General features: G+C 36.6%; 1 protein-coding gene across 1 annotated transcript; it reads left to right on the top strand.

Annotated features, from left to right (window-relative positions):
* The first annotated feature begins 17,708 nt into the window (after window positions 1-17,708).
* LOC128867998 (recombination repair protein 1-like) lies at window positions 17,709-21,090 on the top strand. Its single transcript, XM_054109682.1, has 6 exons — window positions 17,709-18,470; window positions 18,532-18,999; window positions 19,068-19,163; window positions 19,459-19,551; window positions 19,617-19,828; window positions 19,889-21,090. The coding sequence occupies exons 1-6, from the start codon at window positions 17,714-17,716 to the stop codon at window positions 20,546-20,548; spliced, it is 2,286 nt and encodes a 761-aa protein (XP_053965657.1). The 5' UTR covers window positions 17,709-17,713; the 3' UTR covers window positions 20,549-21,090.
* Window positions 21,091-21,107: the final 17 nt, after the last annotated feature.

Genomic DNA, 21,107 nt, shown 5'->3' with positions numbered 1-21,107 from the left:
ATGCAAAAATATTTCAAAAAAGTCAACGCCAACAGTAGTGGCAGTCAAGTAAGCAGCAAACAACAAATGAGAGCAATAGCCAGTGCAGTTGCTGCATCCACAGAATTCAACATCGCATCCGTTTTTTGAGTTCATTCGCGCTGCTGCAATAACGATTATTGATTTTCGCAGCACTGCGCTGATTTTAGCCACACATTTACCAACCAACATGCCTATTTAAACGCGCCTCCCCGCCCACTCCGGCAACTGCAAGTCATCAATTGAAGGAAGGTCAGTTGTAGAAAATGGATTGCAAAGCTGGCTTTAATTTGAATGCTCAATGCTGCACTGCGGCCATCGGCCAAGGTAAGTGGCCTATAATGAATATGAACAAGGAGCTTTTCGCTTATTGCTGTCGAAATTGACAGCCTCGCTATTGTACTTGTACTTACTTGGTGCTCAGCTGTTAAGTGTGTGGCAGAGTGAAGTTCATAGCGTTGGTCGGGAAGGTTATTGTTGTTAAAGCATAAATCTCTAGGTAATTGTTCGTTGAGTAATAAGGCGATAGCATAGCATAAATTACCTGATTCAAGATCATTTTTGTTATGAATTTTTAAAATGGATTCTATTTGTTAACATTTAAAATTTCAACCTTTTTTTTTGTGGTTTAGCAGCAAAAATATATCTCAGTTAGTGAGCCGAAAAAGCTGACTTCGCCATTACTAGCCTTGTATCCTGGATTTTCATAGTTAAGTGGTTCAGATGGGCTACTTTTGTCACAGAGGTCCATTGCGATGCATTGAAACATTTTTCCTGTCCTTTCCCTACCTGTCGGATATTTTGCTTGATCGGGGCACTGCTAAAACTGCATGCTTAATAAAATAATCCGCCATGAATTCGAAGTGTATCCTGCGACATTTGAGAGAATTAACAAAAGAACTTCTGAACAGAACTTCTAATATTTTCATGATCTCTGCAACTCCTACAAAAGTTAGATTTCGGGCTCTGCAACTACCAGCCAACTGGCCAGTAGTTCAGTGTACTCGAGAACTCAAACGAGCATCTTTGGGAGTCTTAGCAAAGTAAGCGCAATGCTCTGCAGACACCCGGATGAGGGTGCCTATTGTCTTTGGTACCTACCCTACTTGTGGAAACAGTAAGCCCATAGAAGACTCGAATCTCCAAGCTTTGTTTCAGAGCTCTTCCCAACGCGCTCGGTCGCTTCATCATTTCCCATAATACTACATTTGCCCATATTTCAGTACAGGCTGGGTGTCGTGGGTCAATGTGCAGGCACACGTATTGTATAAAACTTTAATTTTGTTGCAAATATTTCAAGTTAGTCGTTGTCAACTGAACTGCCATCATGAAGATGCGTTTTGAAGCAATAAATTCCAGTGCCTGCCAGTTGTGTCTAAATTTTAGATTGCTTTCATCTCGGTTTGAAAATTATTGCAGTAGTCTGAACGTCTCTAAGCTTAACTGAATGATAATTGCAGAAAAAGGATTCTAAAGTTCCAATTTTATACCCTTTGTCCGGACTGGAGTGCCCTCATTGCTAAGAACGACATCAAATTTCTATCAGCGAAGTGAACGTTGAAGTTGTGGCCCAAAGCGATTTCAGTGGATTGATAGTCTGATGTTCTACTGCGGTTTAATTTAAGATCCGCCGCTTGTTAACGTCCCGCCGCCTGTCTTATAAGCATACCTACCAATGAATTTATTGTATAAGCTTGAAAAGGAAATTTGACGAATGAAATCGAGCACATGGTGCGTCTGCTTATTTATTTAAATGAGCCCCGCCGGCTTTCCGTCTCTGCTTTATGATGGGATGACAAACAATCAGAGCTGATGCTGTTATATTTTATTTCGCTAGCGCACATAAATATGCGTTTTCTGTCTTAGCATGCCCTTGATATCACCTTATGACTGCCCCCAAGTCCATGTAATTTACTACCAAATCCACTATTTTTCATACTTCCCATGTGCGTGCTTTGTCATAATATTGCTTCTTATAAATATCAGCATTTTAAAAAGCTACATATAATACATACTTAATCAAGATTACAATTTACAGTTTCTATTATATTTCGTTGCAACTGAAAGCAGCATAAAAAATATTCCCATTTGACTTTTTCATTTAATTTGTTTTTTTTCACAGTATTCTTCCATATTGTCTATTTAAAAGTCTCATTAGCAATAATTCACAACTCGGCTTTGCATAAACTACCGCATTTCCATGCATAAATGCGAATATCTGAAGATTCTGCTTCACCTCAGCTTCCTTAGCTAGTCTGCTCATCTATTTATCTCTCCTCTCTTTATAGCACCGCATCCTTGGGGCACCTCAATTGTTTTCATTAACAGCTATTAAATTGAGTTATGACCGTCATGACGATTTAATTGTTCCGCTGCTGATGGTTAATAAAACGCCGACATAATGACAATTCCTCGCTCCACTCATTTGAACTCCCATTTGCAATGCGTACTCACCACTATACTTACCATGTTTCTCCACACCACACCAGTCACCACACTACTACAAATCTCCAACACGAGCATCGCCGTGGTGATAGACCTGTGAATTGCGCATAAATTTCACAGATTATTTGCTGTATTGTTGAATAATTCGTTTTAATGATTGCTTGTGAACAATACAACAACAGCAACATTTGCGAATAAGAAGAACAAATATGTATAAAGTAGTTAGTAATTATGTCAGCAAAGCAATAGCATATTTATGATAAATTTAAATGAGAAACTACCGTTAAAACGTATGGGATTTTCGTTGTCGGTTGATCGGCCTCTGTGCATTAAAGGCTATACTACGCAGAAGGTAAAAAAGAGCAGGAAGGACGCATTTCTTAGGAAAACTAAATTAATTAAAGGTGTTTATACCGCAGGGCTATCAAAAGGGTGGTTAAGTTTTTTTTTTTTTTTTTTTTTAAAGAAATTATTGTAATTTCTCTTTACTAAGATAATATTGGTATGGCTCAATTACGTATGAAACAAAATATTGGCCAAATGGCCTCGACGGCACACCTCCATCCGATGGTCCAAATTTTCGATGACGCTGAGGCATAATTGAGGTTCTATGCCGTTAATGTGCCGAATCATCTCATCGATTAGCTCTTGAATTGTTGCTGGCTTATCGACGTACACCTTTTCCTTCAAATAACTCCAAAGAAAGAAGTCCAACGGTATCAAATCCATGATCTTGGCGGCTAATTGACATCGCCGCGATGGGAGATTATTCGGCCATCAAATTTTTCGCGCAAAAGAGCCTTTGTATCGTTAGCTGTATGACAAGTGCACCGTCCTGTTGAAACCATATATTGTCCACATTCATATCTTCCAATTCGGGCCATAAAAAGTTCGTTATCACCTCACGATTGCGAACACTATTCACAGTAACTGCCCGACCGGTCTCATTTTGGAAAAAATACGGCCCAATCATTCCGCCGGCCCATAAACCGCGTTGGGTGCATTGGTTTTTCGGTAATCACTCTTGGATTATCATTCGCCCAAATGTGGCAATTCTGCTTATTGACGAATCCACTGAGGTGAAAATGTACCTCATCACTGAAGACGAAGTGCGCGATATACATTTTGATGTGAACGCCCGTTTTCACAATAAGCCTGAATATTTATGTATCTTTCTATAATTTAAATTGAGTTAATCTGAAATTGAAAAATGTCAAATGAGATGTAGAAAAAAGGTTGACATTTAGGTGTGGTTCACATTCAACATCGGCCCTTAAAATTTAACAACCCTCTTATAATAGATAAACAAAACTACTTTTCCGTAAACATCTGCTCACATCGCAAAGGCTATGCGATTACCCGACTCAACTCAGCGACTTCAGTCGGAAGTTTGTATCATTTGGCAGACTTGTAAAATATTCTTAGCCTCGAAATGGCACTTAACTAGAAATTCATGAAGCATAAGTGGAAACACCTTAGAAATAGCGACGAAGGAAAGCAGAAGAAAGTAGTCGAAAGCGTTCGAGTGTAAGCCCCGTCAGCTTAAGGGGTTATATACCTTGTGGTCCGGTGAAATTAGCGAAAGTTGGGTTTTTTTTAAAGATATGTAGGAATAATTTTATTGTATAAAAGTTTTTATTATTGGATATTACAATGTTTAAAGAAAAAAAAAAGGCTTTGTTTGTGTAAAAATATTTAAAAATGGCGGAGTTATGGCGTTTTCCCCCAAGACCCTTTTTTTGGAAGAGGCTTGCGGTGGACGCGATTCAAGTCCACCAAGTCAACTGAAATCAAAAAATCGAAAAGATTTCATTAGTATAGGGTTATATCTTCTTAGTGAACGATCAATATATTAAATATTTTGATTTTTGTGAAAATAGGAACATGTTTTTAAAAAACTCCACTTCTACAGTCCTAAAATTGGCATTAAAAAATTCATATCTGCAAAATAAAAATTTATACATAAAAAGTTGATCGTTCACTAAGAGGCGACATCAATTACGAACAATTTAAAAAAAAAATTATAAAAATCGGTTGAATACTTTTTTTGCAATCGCGTCCACCGCAAAAGCATTTTTGGAAAAACACGTTTTTGAGATAATCGCGTTTAAAGTTTCAAGCGCCGCATGAGGCCGTACGCTCAGGACGTGACGACGCACAATTTAAAACGCTGTAACTTTCGATCTATTGCTCAGATCTCTATGAAATTTTTGGAAAATGTTCTCAAGGGATTGTACTTTACGATAAAGAAATAAAATTTATTTTGATTTTTTTGAAAAACACAAGGTATATAACCCCTTAACTCGGCAAAAGTATTCCAAAACTGCACAAGCTAAAAATCGAATATTGCTAAAGCTACGAGTATACCACCTAGAATTAAAAACACTGAGGTAGAAAACTCAAGCACAAAATAAAGCGGAGATATAAACACATATGACCGCTAACATGTGCCAATATAAAAGACACAACCTAATTTTCTAAAAAAGTATTTTTTCAGCGTTTTTTTTTTGTCAGCACCATTTCGCATTACCTTCCAAGGGTGCCTAATTTTCTTTTAATAATTTCACTGAATTAGACCAATCAAAAGGGTAATAAATCATACACGTTTGCTGATATGCGCCGTTTGTAATTGTTTTTTTTTTTTTTGTTTTTTTTTCTTGACTATTTCACATACCCAAACAAGTAGATTAGAATGTGTGCGAAGGGTAAACTGAGAGCTAACTGGTGAAATTCAATGAAACCAAGTGAAGAAAAATGTCAAATAGGCTTAAAAGAAATATTATATGAATATAAAACGCAGAGCATTCATACATAATTCAAGGCATTCGCGCATACATGAAAAAATGGTAAAGTTTCGCGCCTTAAAGCATGCTTCCTACAATTTGGTGAACAGAATATACTCGCACACCTACTGTTTGTAGCTGTAGTGTGAGTGTGTGAGTTAATAAATTGTATGATATATTTCAATGTGTCAGCGTGGAGTAGTCGTGAGTGTGCTTATGCGCGCATGCACACACATATGTACGTGCATCTGTATTCAATGAGCAGCTGTCTTGAGTAATAATAAAAATATTTATAAATTTTTCATTCCCTTACTTTTTGCTTTCCATTGTGGCTATACAGTTGAGTACCTGATTACGTCGAATGACATGTAGCTACAAGAGTATTAAGGTGAGTAGGTATGTACGTGCGTAAGTTACACACACATACATGTGTGCGCTTGGATCTTACTGCCGACTGTTTCTGGTACATTTATTCTCCTTAAAGAAGTAACCCATTTGTATTTTTGCTCCGCTCTGTTTGCGGCATTTTCTCTCTCACCTAAGAGGTGTTTACATGAAATCACATATTTTCATAAATTATCATAAAGAGTGTTGGGAAAAATTACAAGTACTCTAAATAAAATACTCTTAGGCTTGAGTTTTATTTTGAAAGCTTTTAAACTAAATAAATTACAGACAAATGGCTCACTTTGATATATGGAGATTTTTATTACATAAAAAGGAAGCCGCTTTATGTGTGTAAAATTCATGGCGCCAAACTCAGTGGCAAATTTTTGGGCTTATAATCTAAATATAATAAATATTTTACAGTAAAGGAAGAAAGCAACCACATAATTTTATAAATTTTACTAAAAAGGGGAGTTTGTACAATATAAAAAAATTGGTGTAAAATTAAAAAAAAAGAATTATATTTACTAGTTAATTGTGAAATTAATTTATTTTACTACATAAATGGAAATGTATTTGTATTTGTATTTTCAATATAAAAATATATCAAACATGCTTTGTGACACCGACACCAAAAAAAAAATTTTCACAAATCAACGCGATATTTCAGCCGCTTAAAACTTGTTTTGTGGCTCTAAAGAAATTAAATCAGCTGAGAAGAGGGAAAAATAAGTGCGTTCGAGTACCGAGTTCCGCATACCGAATACCGAATTTTAGCTTTACCGAACTCTCAAGACCCCTATTTAAAATTAAATTTTGACGCTGTTATAATCATTTTGTAAGACAAATGATAAGAAACAAGATTACGCTTATTTTTTTAATGGGCTTTTGATTTCGTATTTTACAGTGACCTAATTTTAGAGCAGCCTACGAAAGTGAACTGAACGTGTCAAAACAGCCAACTTTTGCGAACAAAAATTGAATGTCATTATCCAATAATAAAAGGTTGTGCAAAGTTTGCCAACTGATTTCGGATGCTACTTAATCCAAAGCGGCTTCAGTTTATCTCCTTTTTGAAAAGGTAAAGGTAGTAAAAAATTGAAAAAGGTCGGTTTATACTACAGAATAATTTTATGTTGTTTTATGAATGATGTTGTTGTATTTTTGTTGTTGAAATGGTTGAATATTTCCACTTAAATACTCCTAATTAGTGACCAGCGCCGTTTTACTACCAGTGTCTCGTGTGATGATGTCTTTTTTTTCCTTTTTTTTGTTTCCAAGTCAGATCCATTTAGTGAGGCCCAAGTATAACAGCAAATCCTTTATCTCGATGTCTGAAATCTCCTTAATTTGCTGTAGGAAAGGCTTACCGACGGAGCGCAGTCGTGCCCTGGCTAGCCCCGGACATTCATATCAATAGTGGAAAAGACTTTCCTTCACTCTTTCCGCTTGACAGCTTCTGCAGATGGAATTGAAGGGGAGGTTGAGTCTGGCAGCATGCTCCCCTACTTTCCAATGACCTGTAAGGGTTGCTGGGACGTGTGAGATGTTTGGCCGAGAACATCCTAACAGGTGATTTGTCCTTTGGATTTTGTATGACAGTCATGTATTTTTTGTTGTAATACGTGTAGTTATTTGCTTCCATCTTCTTTCGGCTAAAGCAAGATAGTGTGAAGCAATGGATGCTTTTAATGTGTTCAGTGGGGTGGAGACTGCCACCGCCTCTGCTTAGTCTAGTGTCGAACCTTTTCTTGCTAGCTCATCCGCTATCTCCATTACCCCGTATGTTCCTATGACCGGGAACCCATATCAGAGTGATTTCAAGCCAATGGCTAAGCAATTCCAGCCCCTCTCTACACTGTAAGACCCCTTTGGATGAAATGGAGTTGAAGTCTAAGGCCTTTATAGCTGCTTGACTATCTGAGAAGATAGCTACTCTTGCACCAACTTCCTTATAGAGCTTTAGGGATTTACATGATTCTCTGGTCGCTAAAAGTTCTGCCTGGAACACGCTGGCATTGTCAGGAAGACGAATTGACTGAGATAGGTTCAGTGGTTCCGAATGGAAGCCAGCTCCCACACCACAGTTCATCTTAGAACCATCGGTATAGATTTCAATATCGTATCTTCCAATCACCTTCCCTTTGCTCTATTCGGCTCTCGGTGGAAAACGTACCGTAAATCCTTTTTTGAATTTAAGGTCGGGGACTGTTTTTGAGCAGCGATTATGAATGATATACTGTGGGCAAAAAGTAAGGTGAATTTATTTGTCAAACTTCGCGGGATTATAATTTCGCTCTAGTTATTTTTTTCATGAATTCGCAGCACTGTTAATAACATCTGGGCCAACTTTCATGTGAATGTCATTATCAGTAATATATTTACGCTTGTGTTTACCAAACGACCAAGAGTGCATTTTTTGATTTTTACGATGTCTGATTTGATTGAGCAGAGAAGTGCCATCAAATTTTGTTTGCGGAATGAAATTTTGGCTGCGGAAACGTTAACATGTTGCAGAAGGCATTTGGTGATTCGGCCATGTCGCAGAAAAATGTTTATAAGTGTTCAAAAATCGTCGGTTGACTGTTAAAGACCTTACTGATATGATCGGAATATCAGAAGGATCTGTGAAAACCATTTTGAAAGACCATTTGGGCCTACGAAAAGTCAAATCTCGTTTGGTACCGAAAACTCTCAATTTCTTGGAAAAAAGTCGTCGCGTTGATGTGTGTGAAACAATGCTTTCAGACTATCAGGACAAGCTCAAAAGCATCATTACGGGAGATGAGACTTGGATTTATGCTTACGACCCTGAAAAAACCGACCAATCAAGCGAATATCGTGCTAAAGGCGAGGCCAGACCGAAAAGAGCACGTCAAAGTCGTTCAAAAATAAAGGCCATGATGATAGTTTTTTTCGATTTTCGTGGTGTGGTGCACTATGAATTCCTTCCACCTGGCCAACTGTTAATAAGGAATATTATTTGAGCGTTATGCGTCGTTTACGTGAAGCAATTCGTCTAAAAAGACCAGAATTTTGGGCCAACAACTCTTGGTTTTTGCATCACGATACCGCACCGTCTCACACTGCACTCGTTCTTCGTGACCATTTCGCCAAAAACTCCACGCATATCGTTCCGCAACCACCGTATTCGCCTGAGACCACTCCGAGGAACGCGTTTCGAGTCGATTGAGGAGATAAAAGATGAATCGAAGAAGGTGCTGATGGCTATACCGGAAATTGATTATTTGGCATGTTTCGGGGATTGAAAAAATCGTTGGCATAAGTGTATTTCATCGAGAGGGGATTATTTTGAAGGGGATGAAATTGATTTACAAGAATAAATTAAAATTTTTCATTTTACAACCAAATTCACCTTACTCTTTATACTTAATTATTTATACTTTTAACTTAACCATTCCCGTTGACTTATCACATATTGACCATGCTTGTGATTGGCGTCTACCGAGTTCTTTACACTCGTATATGTCCTATATTTCATGGTATTCTTCCTCATGTTTTATTGTTTTCAAGTTTCTTAAAATTGCTATGATTTTTTTTCAAGTTTCAGAAATATGAATATCCTAAATCACAGAGCTCATAGTTTGGCAAACAATTGCAATAACCAAAACCATTTAGAAATAAAATACAACTTAACTTTCAACTAAATAAGGGAGTTTTAAAAATGTGTGCGGCTTTCAGCATGTTTCACAAAAGCTTTAACGACCTAAACTATAAGTTTGCCACAAAAAAGATATTTTTTCCAATCTTAGAAGACCTGTGTTAACCCATGTATGAATTTTGGATATTACCTGTGGCATATCGTTCCATTCTAAATGAATTGTTTTGGTTGAGTCTTCCAACTCTTTAATCTGTTTCAACTCGATGGGCGTAAACTTCGTATTCCCGCCTACGCTGTTGTTACCTGAAAAGTTAAGTGGTGGCGGTTGCCTTTTTCTACGGGCCACTTAATCTATTCGGCCCAGTTAGACTAACTAAATAAATAACCTGAGAGTTGTACACAAAATACGAGATGAGTGCAAAAATTACCAAAAATAGACCAAAAATTTGGCTTAAAACTTATTTTAAAGCTTTTTAATATAATATGAAAAAAAATTTGAAATTGAAATCCATCATTTGGGGAGCTAAATTCAAATTTCCATAACTTTGGCAAATACGGATATAACTCAAGCTGTTTTTCCATATAAATATTTGCATAGACAGTTGGCATATAAATAAATTATATATTATTATTGATAATAAATTATATTGCATAGGTATTTGTAGCTTTGCATCATTCTCTAAACGATGCATAACGTTGACCAACGGCGTATATTGACCATTTTTCTTTATCTTCCTACTTTATTTCCATTAATGTTGGCATCAATAATGCTTCCTTGTGGAGAAAAAAGCACTGAATACAGTGGAATACCTTTCTTACGTCGTCACTAAAAGCATTTGACTTTGTCACATTTTCTCTGGGTCATAAATCAATGGAGTTTGCCGGCAAAGACAAGGCAACAGCGAACTGTGCCTCCTGTCCGCCATTACTCCAGGTGTATACGTAGCGCACACATACAGATACCTGGCATCGGCCCATACACACATCTATAATACACACAGCAAACACTTCACTACAGGAAGTGTTGGTCACACATACATGCATGTATACATGTGTGTGTACCAAAATCACTCACTTTCTCCTTTCCACTGCACTCACTTACTTACTTTCTCTGGCAACATCTTTGCTTTACCTACTATTGGCAAAAAGGATATTTTACCGATTTCCTTCTACATTAGTAATCGCATTACTATTGAAATGCAACAAAATGTAGTAAATACACAAACTCACTAAAATCGCTTTCATGTAAATGTGTACATGCGGGCATTGGCGCTTTTGTGCTCAAATGTAAGTATGTGGCTATTACTGAGTTATGTCGCAAGCATATTTGAGCACATGTAGCTTCATGAAGTGGCATACGAACACAGTTATCGGCACTGCTGCTGGGATTCCATTTGGAATGCTGAATCTCTTATCGCACTGACAACAACCAAAACCTTACTGCGTCCCAACGCTATTGACCTAAATTTACGACTCTCTGTCTTACATCCACAAATCTGACAAAATGGATGTACCTACATACTTGTGTACGAGTATATAGGTACAAGTATTTTTTTTATTTGAAATTCCATTCAATTTTAAATTTTGGCCGTGGCGCGTAGCCTTAATGATTTATTTGAACTGTACTGGTATGCGTGTAGCGATAACACACCCTCTAAATGTCTTGATAATCCTTTAATTTGGCTTCAACATCGTAAGCTCAGTGATATTTTTAAATGTGGAACGTGGATGCTATTGCTCTGGTGCATATTTGGCAAAAGTCTCGTCAACAGAGTTGACAAGCACCGACAGTACATTTTTTAATGTCATTGGGAAGACAAAAATTAACTTAAACACAATGAAAAAACCCCAATTTGTTGATTTATATGAAGTATAATAAATTACATTACAGAAGTAAGGCAGCTAGCAGCTGAGGCTATCGGCCTGGCAAGTCAAATACGCAAAGTAACGGTTTATTAAAAAAATTTCAAAAATATTTATATAAATAACGGCATACGTACATAATCAAGGAATGCACAGCAGCCTATTGATGGAGTGCTCCGTCCAAACCCACTTCTGTCAGTAAGTAATTTTCAGGCCGCATACGATTCCGAAGGCAAATGTGTGTGTATGTATGTATATTGTATAAAAGTAGCAGTTGATTGGAAGTCTCATTCATAATAATAATACCTTGATCAAAAAGTGCGTGGAACAACCTCCAGGTGACGCTCTAAGTCAACTGATTTGAGTTCTGTTTTTGGTTGTTTTGTTACGTTGCCAAATTTGTGATTTATACTCCAATTTTATTGCCATTGCTTAACATTTTGCTTGAAAGTGACGCCGCCTACCTCTGCACGTGCTTTCGATTAGTTACAGTTTTAAAAATGGATTTGAATTCGCAACAACGACTTTGTTTGCGTTAAAAATGGATTCAAAGGTGTGAAGATCTTAGAAATATTTGGAGACTGTTTCGGTTATGATACTCTAAAGAAAACAGCCGTTTACGAGTGGCATGAATGCTTCAGAAGGCATCGTAAGTCCAGCGAGGCTGACGAATATAGTGGCAAGCCGTCGAGATCGAAAACTGATGAAATCATTAATAAAGTGAAAGAAAAGTTGATCACTAACCACAAATTAAGCATCAGAGAACTGGCAGAGGGGTTGAGCATTGATGCTAATGACTTGGATTTGCGCCGTGTTGCTGCAAAGTTGACCCCAAAGGACCTGAATTTCATGCAAAAAGGGGCTGCGATGATATTGCCAACGATGTGATTTCCAAGGCTGAATCCGACCCAACTTTCATGAAACGCATCATTACTGGAGACGAGACGTGGGTTAATGAGTGCGGCACGCAATCTGGGCATCAGGCGAGTTAATGGAGAGCTCGGAATGAACCCAGAACAAAAAAACACGTCGTTTTCAGTCAAGAAAGCGACGCTCACGGTTTTTATGGGTTACACAATATTGTACACCCCAATTTTTGCCAGAAGGCCTGTCAGTTAATAAAGACTACTAGTTGTGCGTTATGCGACGCTTACGCTTTTTTGTATTTAATTTGTTTATGTTTTCATTAAATTATAATGCATTCAACAACAAAAACTATTAAACTGAAAGCTTTGAACTTTTTAGAAAATTAACAAAAGTTTGTTAAATTAAAAAAATGAATATTTTTAACTTTTTATTTAGAAATTAAAAAAAAGACACGTTTCATTCAAGTGGCTCAAAATTATCGTAGACTTTTAACATATTATTTTCGAAGAGGTGTTGGTCCTTTTGTTCCATATAAAAGGCTTTTTCAACGACTCCAAACTGATATAAATACTAAAATTTAAAGGGCTTTAAAACTGTATGTCTGGAAATTTTTTAAAGATTCTGGTTAAAAAGTTGAAAATTTTGATGGCAATTGTCTTAAATTTGAATTAAAATGTTTTTTTTTTTTATTTTTGTGAATTTTGCACAAAGTTATGAGTTTTGAGTTATGCGGTATGGTTGTAGAATGCAATGTTGAAAAACATTAAAATTAAATATAAAAAAGTTAAAAACATCGTCGCCCCACTATTAATTTGAACACAATATTTTTCTTTTAAATTCACTTTATTTTTATTTATATTCAAGTGAAACTGATGAAGATGACACTTACCACACATATTACCAGTTATGGTAATCCAAATAATTTTATTCTCAAAAGCAAAAAACGAAAATAAAGTCATCCTATTCTTCCATATTTCAGCGCCGGCAATCCCAATATACATATAAATGAGTACTAGAAAAGCACCTGCACCGCTATTTCCGCTCAATTAAATTGGTGTGACATTGCTTTAGTAATTTTCTTGGCAACACTCGTAACATAATCATTGCAACATGCCAATCGCGCATTATCCTTCACACGTTCAGGCATCCCTTTTACGGAGTCGTCAGCTGCCACTTTCAACTTTGCAATAAACTTTTCAAAGCTACCTTTTTCGGTTTAATTCCTCTTTAATTTGTGTTTCTTTAATTTTTCGCTTTTCTTTTTCTTTTTTGTATTCAGTTTATCGGTAAATTATACTGTGTTGTTGTTAATATTTTTGTTGCAAGAATTATACTCCTTTTACGCTTCGTGATTTTATGCCATCTGTGCACTTCCGGTATTTACATCCGCAATTCTTTTCTTTTGTTGTTTATTGTTTTTTTTGTTTTTTTGTTTTTCTTACCTTTCCCATGCTCCTTTCTTCCGCTTCCGCTTTGCATTGTGTTTGTAATTTTATGCTTGGCGCACAAAAAATTGCTGAAAATGAAAAATATTCAAAACATAAATCAAACGATGAATTTTCAAAAAAAAATAAATATAGGGTGGGCCATGTAAAATTTGCTTTTGAATCGGCTATAAAGAAAAAACTAATAAATATTTTTTCAAACTTTTTTTTTTATTTTGAAGATTGATCATCATTTATGAATAAAAAATAATATCGTACAAATGACTGCCACGACTGGCTTTACAGTAGGTCATTCGATCAACCCAATTTTTAAGCACATTTTCGATTGTTTGGGCTCCAATTTCATGAATGGTAACTTCGAATTCGCGTTTTAAAGCATCAATCGTCTCTGGATGGTTCGCATAGCATTTGTCCTTAACGGCTCCCCACAAAAAATAGTCAGACGGGCTTAAATCACAGGTCCGAGGCGGCCAATTGATATCGGAATTCAAAAACGGTAGCCAAAAGTTCGAGTGTAACTTTGGAAACAAAAACTCGTTGAGCATGTCACGGTAACGCTCGCCATTTATTGTAACCGTGGAAGAAGAAGAAGACTCACCACTTTGGAAATAGGTTTTCAATATTTCACAATTTTGTTCAAGCGAATAGCGTCCCATTTCGTAAATGTCAAACATTTAAGTATATTATGAACACATTTGATATGTCATTTGTGTTACCATTCTCAAAAAAATAGGTGGTTCAAAAAGCAAACGCTATATGGCCCACCCTGTAGAAGAAGTGGGGGGAAGAAGAAATTCAAGTACATAAAAAAAATAAAAATATATAAACTTCCGGGAAGGCAGGCACCGTGCCGTGGTGCAGAGGCTTAGTCGAATCATTAACCAGACCTTATTAATGGATAGTAGTGTGGTCGTTCAATTACACTCCAGTATTGAGCGAGTGCATTCCATTCCCATGGTTCGGACTGCTTTTTTGAATGATGACATAGTTCTGCTCTGGGTTGGAACAAGGTGTAATGCGACCCGTGCCGAGGTTCACCCTGGCTGGGGACCTAGATCAAAAATAATCCAGTCGCGAACGGAGTGCTCCGGATACCTGGCGACCTCCAGTTCTATCTAGCCTTACCTGTACAGGCGGACCTCCCTTGTTCGACACTCGTGGGACCAAAATGGAGATGAATTTAAAGAAATAGGTATATTTCTAACAAGGAGGTCGGTCCTCCCAAAAAACCGACGAAAGTGACTCCGACTGCTGTCACAGCTGCGAGCAAGGTAGTGGTCAGACCGCCATTAATATGAGATAGAGGGGGCTTGAGCAATAGGGACAGCAGGAATGTCAGGATCAACTCCGCTTAGGGCGAGCAATCCCCATTTCACCTCAACCTCTTTTAGGGGACGGGGGGTCGGCAGCGGCTTAAAGGCTTAAAGGCTTAACCGGCAGGCTGCCATAGAAGCGCCTAGTACCTCTAGGTTAGGCTCTAGGCAAATGTTTTTTATGAGGAGCTGGTTGATAGCAGCAATACACTCGGAGGTTTGCCATTACGCAATTAAATTAACACTGCTATTGTTTCATATCGTCAAACCAATTTTTATGAAGAAAAACCTTTCAAGCTAGCCTTGACAGCTGATTGTCAACGCGCAAATCAATGTTTGTGGATTTATTGCTAATCACTGCATAGAGAACGTATTTTTAGGTGATTTAGGTTACTTTGGATTCCTCTCTTGCTCTCGGGAGCACTTTCGTAATTGCTGAGAGAAACTCTTTGAATCCATGAAAGGGCATCAATAGATCACAATAGATAGAATATAATGAATAGAAAACCAGTTACTACTTGTATTCTTCACGACAGTTGCTAGTTTGCTTGCATTTAAATTTAACAGAGAAATAAGAAAAGTGGACAATTCAGAAAAGCTGTGCTTGATGTGTCCACAGTACAAAAGTTGTAGTCCAGTTTAGTGTAGACTAAAGTTAGATGCTCAATTTTTCAGGCTCAAGTTTAAAATTCACCACAGTTAAACCAATACTGAAAAATCGGCTCTGGCAGGGTTAAACTTATTTTAAAATTTTTTTTCAAAACTTTCAAAAACTGCACCTATATTCCACACTTATTGCAAATAGTAAATTGCCATATAAGTATTTGCTTAGGTCGTTCCGCCTTGACCAGTCGAATGCCGGATGAGCCGTTTCACTACTTCAAGTTCCCATTTTTCTCTCTGGGAAAACTCACTTAGTTGAGGATTTAATAGATTAAATATTTCTATGTTTGCAGTAATGGTTGTTAAGGAGTAACTTTTTTTTTTTTTTTTAATGGGATAATTTGTAGTTGTGTAGTTTGCGAACCCTTTTAATGCAGTCCCTACAGATTTTATTGTAGTTCAAATAATATTGAAATATGTGCACAAGAAAAGAGGTAATTTAACCTGCCCAGCACACCCTAAAACTCTATTTTATTAAGATAAAATTTAAGCTTTTAAATAAATTGCAAATTCAAACTGTCAGAACAGAAAAAACGATTTTGGTGAATGCTATTGTGAACGCGCATTTCACTTGCACCACATCCGTACTGGCAATCGTTAATTTCCTAGCGAATACCATTTCAAATGGTAGATATTCTCTTCTTCAGCGTAAATTTACTGTATCCAAACTGGTTTTTTGAACTGCAGATGAGGAAAATATGACAAATTGCTGAAATAATAAAACTTTTAGAGAAAAAGAGGAAGAAATAAATTTTATCGTTTTGATATGTCAACTAATTTTTTTTTATTTATTCATTTATTTATCTAAGGTATGTGTGTGTATTTGTAAGACTTTAAGTCTTTTATAATATGTCTACGCAATGGAAATAAATTATTACAAACGAGGCTGCGCTGAAATGAAAATAGGGATATTAAACCTCCAAATACATGGAAGGTCATTTTTTTCTTATATGTATTTAGCAAGACGGGATTCCCAGGTGTGTATGTATTATGAAAACACACTAATTAAAAAGTATTCGTTTATTTTTTGAAGGCAGTGTGTATTACAGCAATACCGATCTAATGGCTGAAATATTTGAGGTCGTAAAAGTACCCTCTATACCACAGACAAACAAAGGTTAACCCGTTTTATATAGTTTTTTAGCAACTTTAGTACTATTTTTTTTTTATAAATTATAGCAGCGATTGTAATTAAGAAAAAGTTTGCAACAAACCAACCTTCAACCAGGCAGCGGTCGGTGAATACAGTAGACCATCTACAATAAAAATTGCAAAACTGTGCAATTCTCCCTCAGGTATTATTATTGGTCGTATGCACAGTTTTATACTCAAGGCTATATTTTGGTGTTGGAATTGGTGTTACATATAGTAACCGACCATTATGGGTTTACTCGGGGTATATTTTTTTAGATTTAACATCCTTTCTGCAAAAAATTTTGGAAAATCAAAAAATGATTGAAGCCAAACTGGATGCTCGTTTGAAGAATTTGGAACAAACTTTGCAATTTATTTGTAATTAATTAACTGTTTAACTTTTTTTTTATATTAATTTTCAGGCTTTCGGCAACTCAACGTAAACGGCAAACGAGAATATATGGTTTGTGTTAGTATTTGTTAAAATATAAATAAAAATCAATAAATAAAAGTTATACACAAATGTCATTAACATTTTGCTTAATATATATATTAATAAATTAAAAAATACGCTTCATTTTATCGAAACGAATTCGTGTACGTATGTGCAATATGTTTGTACATTAGATAATTGCTATTTAATCCCTTATAATTAACCTTACATACTTACTAATGTAGCCCCTTATAAAATCTCTTAGACTATTCCTTAGCTATAAGGTGTTCGAGTGAGAGGACTATAGCATACAAAAATACTAAAAGCACATATGATAGAGAGAGACAAAAGCTCACACGTATGAACTTATCCCTTATGCTTCTCCATTTGGCCTGTGTAATATAATGGAATGCTATAAAATTCATAAGGAATACTTTTCTTAGTGGTATGGCACATACAAGGCATTACATAAGCCACACTGTTCTAGCTGGGTATATTCCCCATGAGAAACGTTTTCTATAATATCATTTGATTTGAAATGATAATGAATTAGATACAAATTTAGAGTAACATATTTTTATAAAACACTTAATTTTTGAAACAGGTAGCAACTCTTTTGCCATGTCTGTCTCATAAAATTGTTTATTCACTTCACTAATTCCAATATGGACATAAAATTTTTTAAGTTTTCTAGTTTTGAATTTTTAAACTTTGCCTGAATGTTCAGTAAGAAGAAGCATATGACAGTATTTTTGTCGTTTTCGCGCCTATTGTGCGGCATTTCTCATCATTCCTTCGTATGTAGCGCATTTTGTACAGCAACAAAGGTTTTTCGCATTTTTGCAAAGTGCAAATTTGATACTACATATTATAAATTTCAACAGCAAATATATAAACTTAAATCAAGAAATCTTTTGAAAAGACAAGAAGAGAGATTACCACTGATTTTACCGTTGCGATTTTTACGAAGCGAAACGATAATGGCGAAGTTGGCGAAACCGGTTGTAGGACGAAAATCATTGGAGAACGTTAACGAAGAAGCCGTGGTGTCTTCGTCAAGCGGATTTTTAAGTGGCGAAGATGATGCCGTAACTTCTACAAAAGGTAAAGGACGCGGTCGTAAAGCCAAAAAGGAATTAGCCATTGAAGTAGATGCAATGCCCATACAAAAGGTAGTAAAATCAGCAAAAGCATCTGGCACGGGGCGAGGACGCAAAAAGTTGTCGAATGAGGAAGAGAAAACTCAAGCAACACCAGCAGAAAACGCAATAGTGGATAAAAAGTCTTCTTCTACGAAAGCTCGAGGGAAAAAGTCTGCTGAACTCGCGACTGTTGAAGGTCAATTGCTGGCAGAAGTTAATACAAATGAAGAAAATGGTGTAGTGAAGGCGCCACCGAAGCGTGGACGTAAACCAGCTGCAACAAAAGTTGAAGATAGTGCCACTAACAATGACAGTGGGCCTGTAATTACTGCAGCACCAGCTACAAAAGGACGAGGTATATGAAAATGTATTTTCTCAATATCATGAATGCTTTAATATAACTTCGGTTTTTAAAGGACGTGGGAACAAAGATGCTGTCGTGGCAGTTGAGGAACCTGAAGCAACGCAGTCAAAGCTAGAGGAACCCATCAAACAGAAGAAGCCGAAGAAGTCTGCTAAAGATATTCCAATAGATGAGGGGAAGCAAAATGGTGAAAGTTCAGAAATGGCCTTAAAGGATGTGAAAAAGAAAGCAACTAAAAGGTCAAAAGCCAAAGGCGAGCAAATTGAATCAAATGAGGCATCGGAGACAGTCGTAGAACCAAAGAAATCAAAGACAAAAAGAAAGACGCCGCAGCAAGAGCCTAGGGAAGAACAGAATGGCGAATTATTGGAGAAGCCTGTCGAAAAGCCGGTGAAAGCAAGTGCAGCCAATAAGCGTAAGGCAAATAAGAAAGCGCCGGAATTAGAAAATTCAGTTGAAGCAAGTGAAGTGGTATTAAAAGTGGAACCTGAGGAGGAAGATGCAAAACCGAGCCCAAAAAGTAATTCGAGATTTAATAAAACTATAATCGGGTGAATTAGCATTGAAATTTGTTTATATTTTCTACAGAAATGTCCAAGAAGGAGCCTAAAGAAAAGAAGCCGAAGGAAACCAAACCAAGAGCAAGAACTACTAAATTAGAGGAACAGGAACAATTGGAGAATGGTGAGTGCGAAAGGGTTTAAAATTAATATTGGAAACATATTTCTCCCTTGACAATCGGTTCTACGTTACCGGAACGGGGAATGTTTTAGGCTGTTACAACGAGTACAAGTACTTAGCATTATTTTCAATTATTACTTGACAGCTCAGCTATCTTTCTTTCGAAGTTAATGTTTTTTTTTTTAATTTATACATTTAATTTTGCCCAGAAATATGAAAATTACTAGTATGTTTACATATCTGCGTTTATCACATAAGAGTTTAATTGAAACCTTTTATATTTTTGTATTTTTTTAAGGTATCTTAGAAAAAGAAAAGCGTCAGCCCCGTAAACGAGGCGCTGCAAAAAATATTGCTCCCGAAAACACTGATGAGACTGATGGTGCCAAACGTGAGTGCTCCCACAAGTCTACCTTCTACAAAGATATAAAAGCATTTTTATTTTCGTACTTCCAGCGGCTAAATCAAAGAAAACTGCAGGTGCACTAGTCAATACGACCGTCACCAAATATAACAAAGAGGACTTCCAACTGCAATCAAGTGAAGATGGTGCAGAAAAGTTTAATTTAAAAATTTCCAGTTGGAATGTGGCTGGTTTGCGTTCGTGGTTAAACAAAGATGGTTTAACCTTTTTGGATTACGAGTTACCAGACATTTTTTGCTTACAGGTTAGTCACAGAGTACTCGGAATTTGACTGATTCATAAAATGTATTTTATCAAACCGCAGGAAATAAAATGCACTATAGATCAGTTGCCGGAGCAGGTTGCACGCATACCTGGCTATCATCCCTATTGGCTTTGTATGCCGGGTGGTTATGCTGGCGTTGCTATATATTCAAAGATTATGCCCATTAACGTTGAATATGGTATTGGCAATAAAGAGTTCGATTCGGCTGGGCGTATGATCACGGCTGAATATGAGAAATTCTTCTTAATCAACGTGTATGTGCCTAATTCGGGACGAAAGCTGGTAAATTTGGAGGCACGTATGCGCTGGGAAAAACTCTTCCAAGAGTACGTTAAACGTTTGGATGCCATAAAGCCAGTTGTAATATGTGGCGATATGAACGTTTCACACCAGGCCATAGATCTCGCAAATCCCAAAACCAATACACTTAGTGCTGGCTTCACGCAGGAAGAACGTGACAAAATGACTGAATTGTTGGCTCTCGGATTCGTCGATACATTTAGGCATTTATATCCGGATCGCACTGCTGCCTACACATACTGGACTTACATGGGAAAAGCACGGTCACGCAACGTAGGCTGGCGATTGGATTACTTTATAGTATCCGAACGTTTCACTAAACGAGTTTTAGAGAACTGTATACGTTCACAAGTAATGGGCAGCGACCATTGTCCAATCACATTGTTTTTGAAAATGTAAGAGAGGAGAACTCTGTTTTGTACTCTTAAGAATCGTTCATGTTTTGTCAACCTACTTTCTATATTTTTTATTGGTACTTTTATTTGTTGTAGTAATTTGATTAAAGCATCACAAATGCATTTCCATGTCACAAATATCTGTCATTCCATATTAGAAGTTGAATGCATTTCCCAGTTAATTGTGTGTTAGTAGCGTAATTTGTAACGCTGTAGTTGTAGACAATACTGCTGAAGCAATTTAAAAAAGAAAGAACTTTCCATTAGTATACGTTTTAGGTATCCTTAACATCTGTCATTTCATAAACCATAAATGCAAAATTTAATAAATAAGAGATGTGTGTAACTAAGAATAAAAATTATGAAATTTGAATTGAAAAAAAAAAGAAAAATATTGGCCAGTCAATTGATCATTTCGATTACATCTGTGAATGCAGTTAGTGTATGACCCAATTTATATTTGGTATGTTTTGACAATGCGCGAGATATACGCTGCTCTGATATGTAGTACTTTCTAAGAGCGAGGCTCTACCTATCTCGTTTTAATGGTAATATTGACTAAA

Source organism: Anastrepha ludens, chromosome 6, assembly GCF_028408465.1.
Source record: "Anastrepha ludens isolate Willacy chromosome 6, idAnaLude1.1, whole genome shotgun sequence".
In the NCBI taxonomy this organism is placed as follows: Eukaryota; Metazoa; Arthropoda; class Insecta; order Diptera; family Tephritidae; genus Anastrepha; species Anastrepha ludens.
This window is presented reverse-complemented; position numbering and strand designations above follow the sequence as displayed.

Coding starts and splice junctions, on each gene's coding strand:
- LOC128867998 (XM_054109682.1), top strand. CDS start 17,714: ATGACAGTATTTTTGTCGTTTTCGCGCCTATTGTGCGGCATTTCTCAT. Junction 19,000..19,067: donor TGCAAAACCGAGCCCAAAAA/GTAATTCGAGAT, acceptor TATTTTCTACAG/AAATGTCCAAGAAGGAGCCT. Junction 19,164..19,458: donor ACAGGAACAATTGGAGAATG/GTGAGTGCGAAA, acceptor TATTTTTTTAAG/GTATCTTAGAAAAAGAAAAG.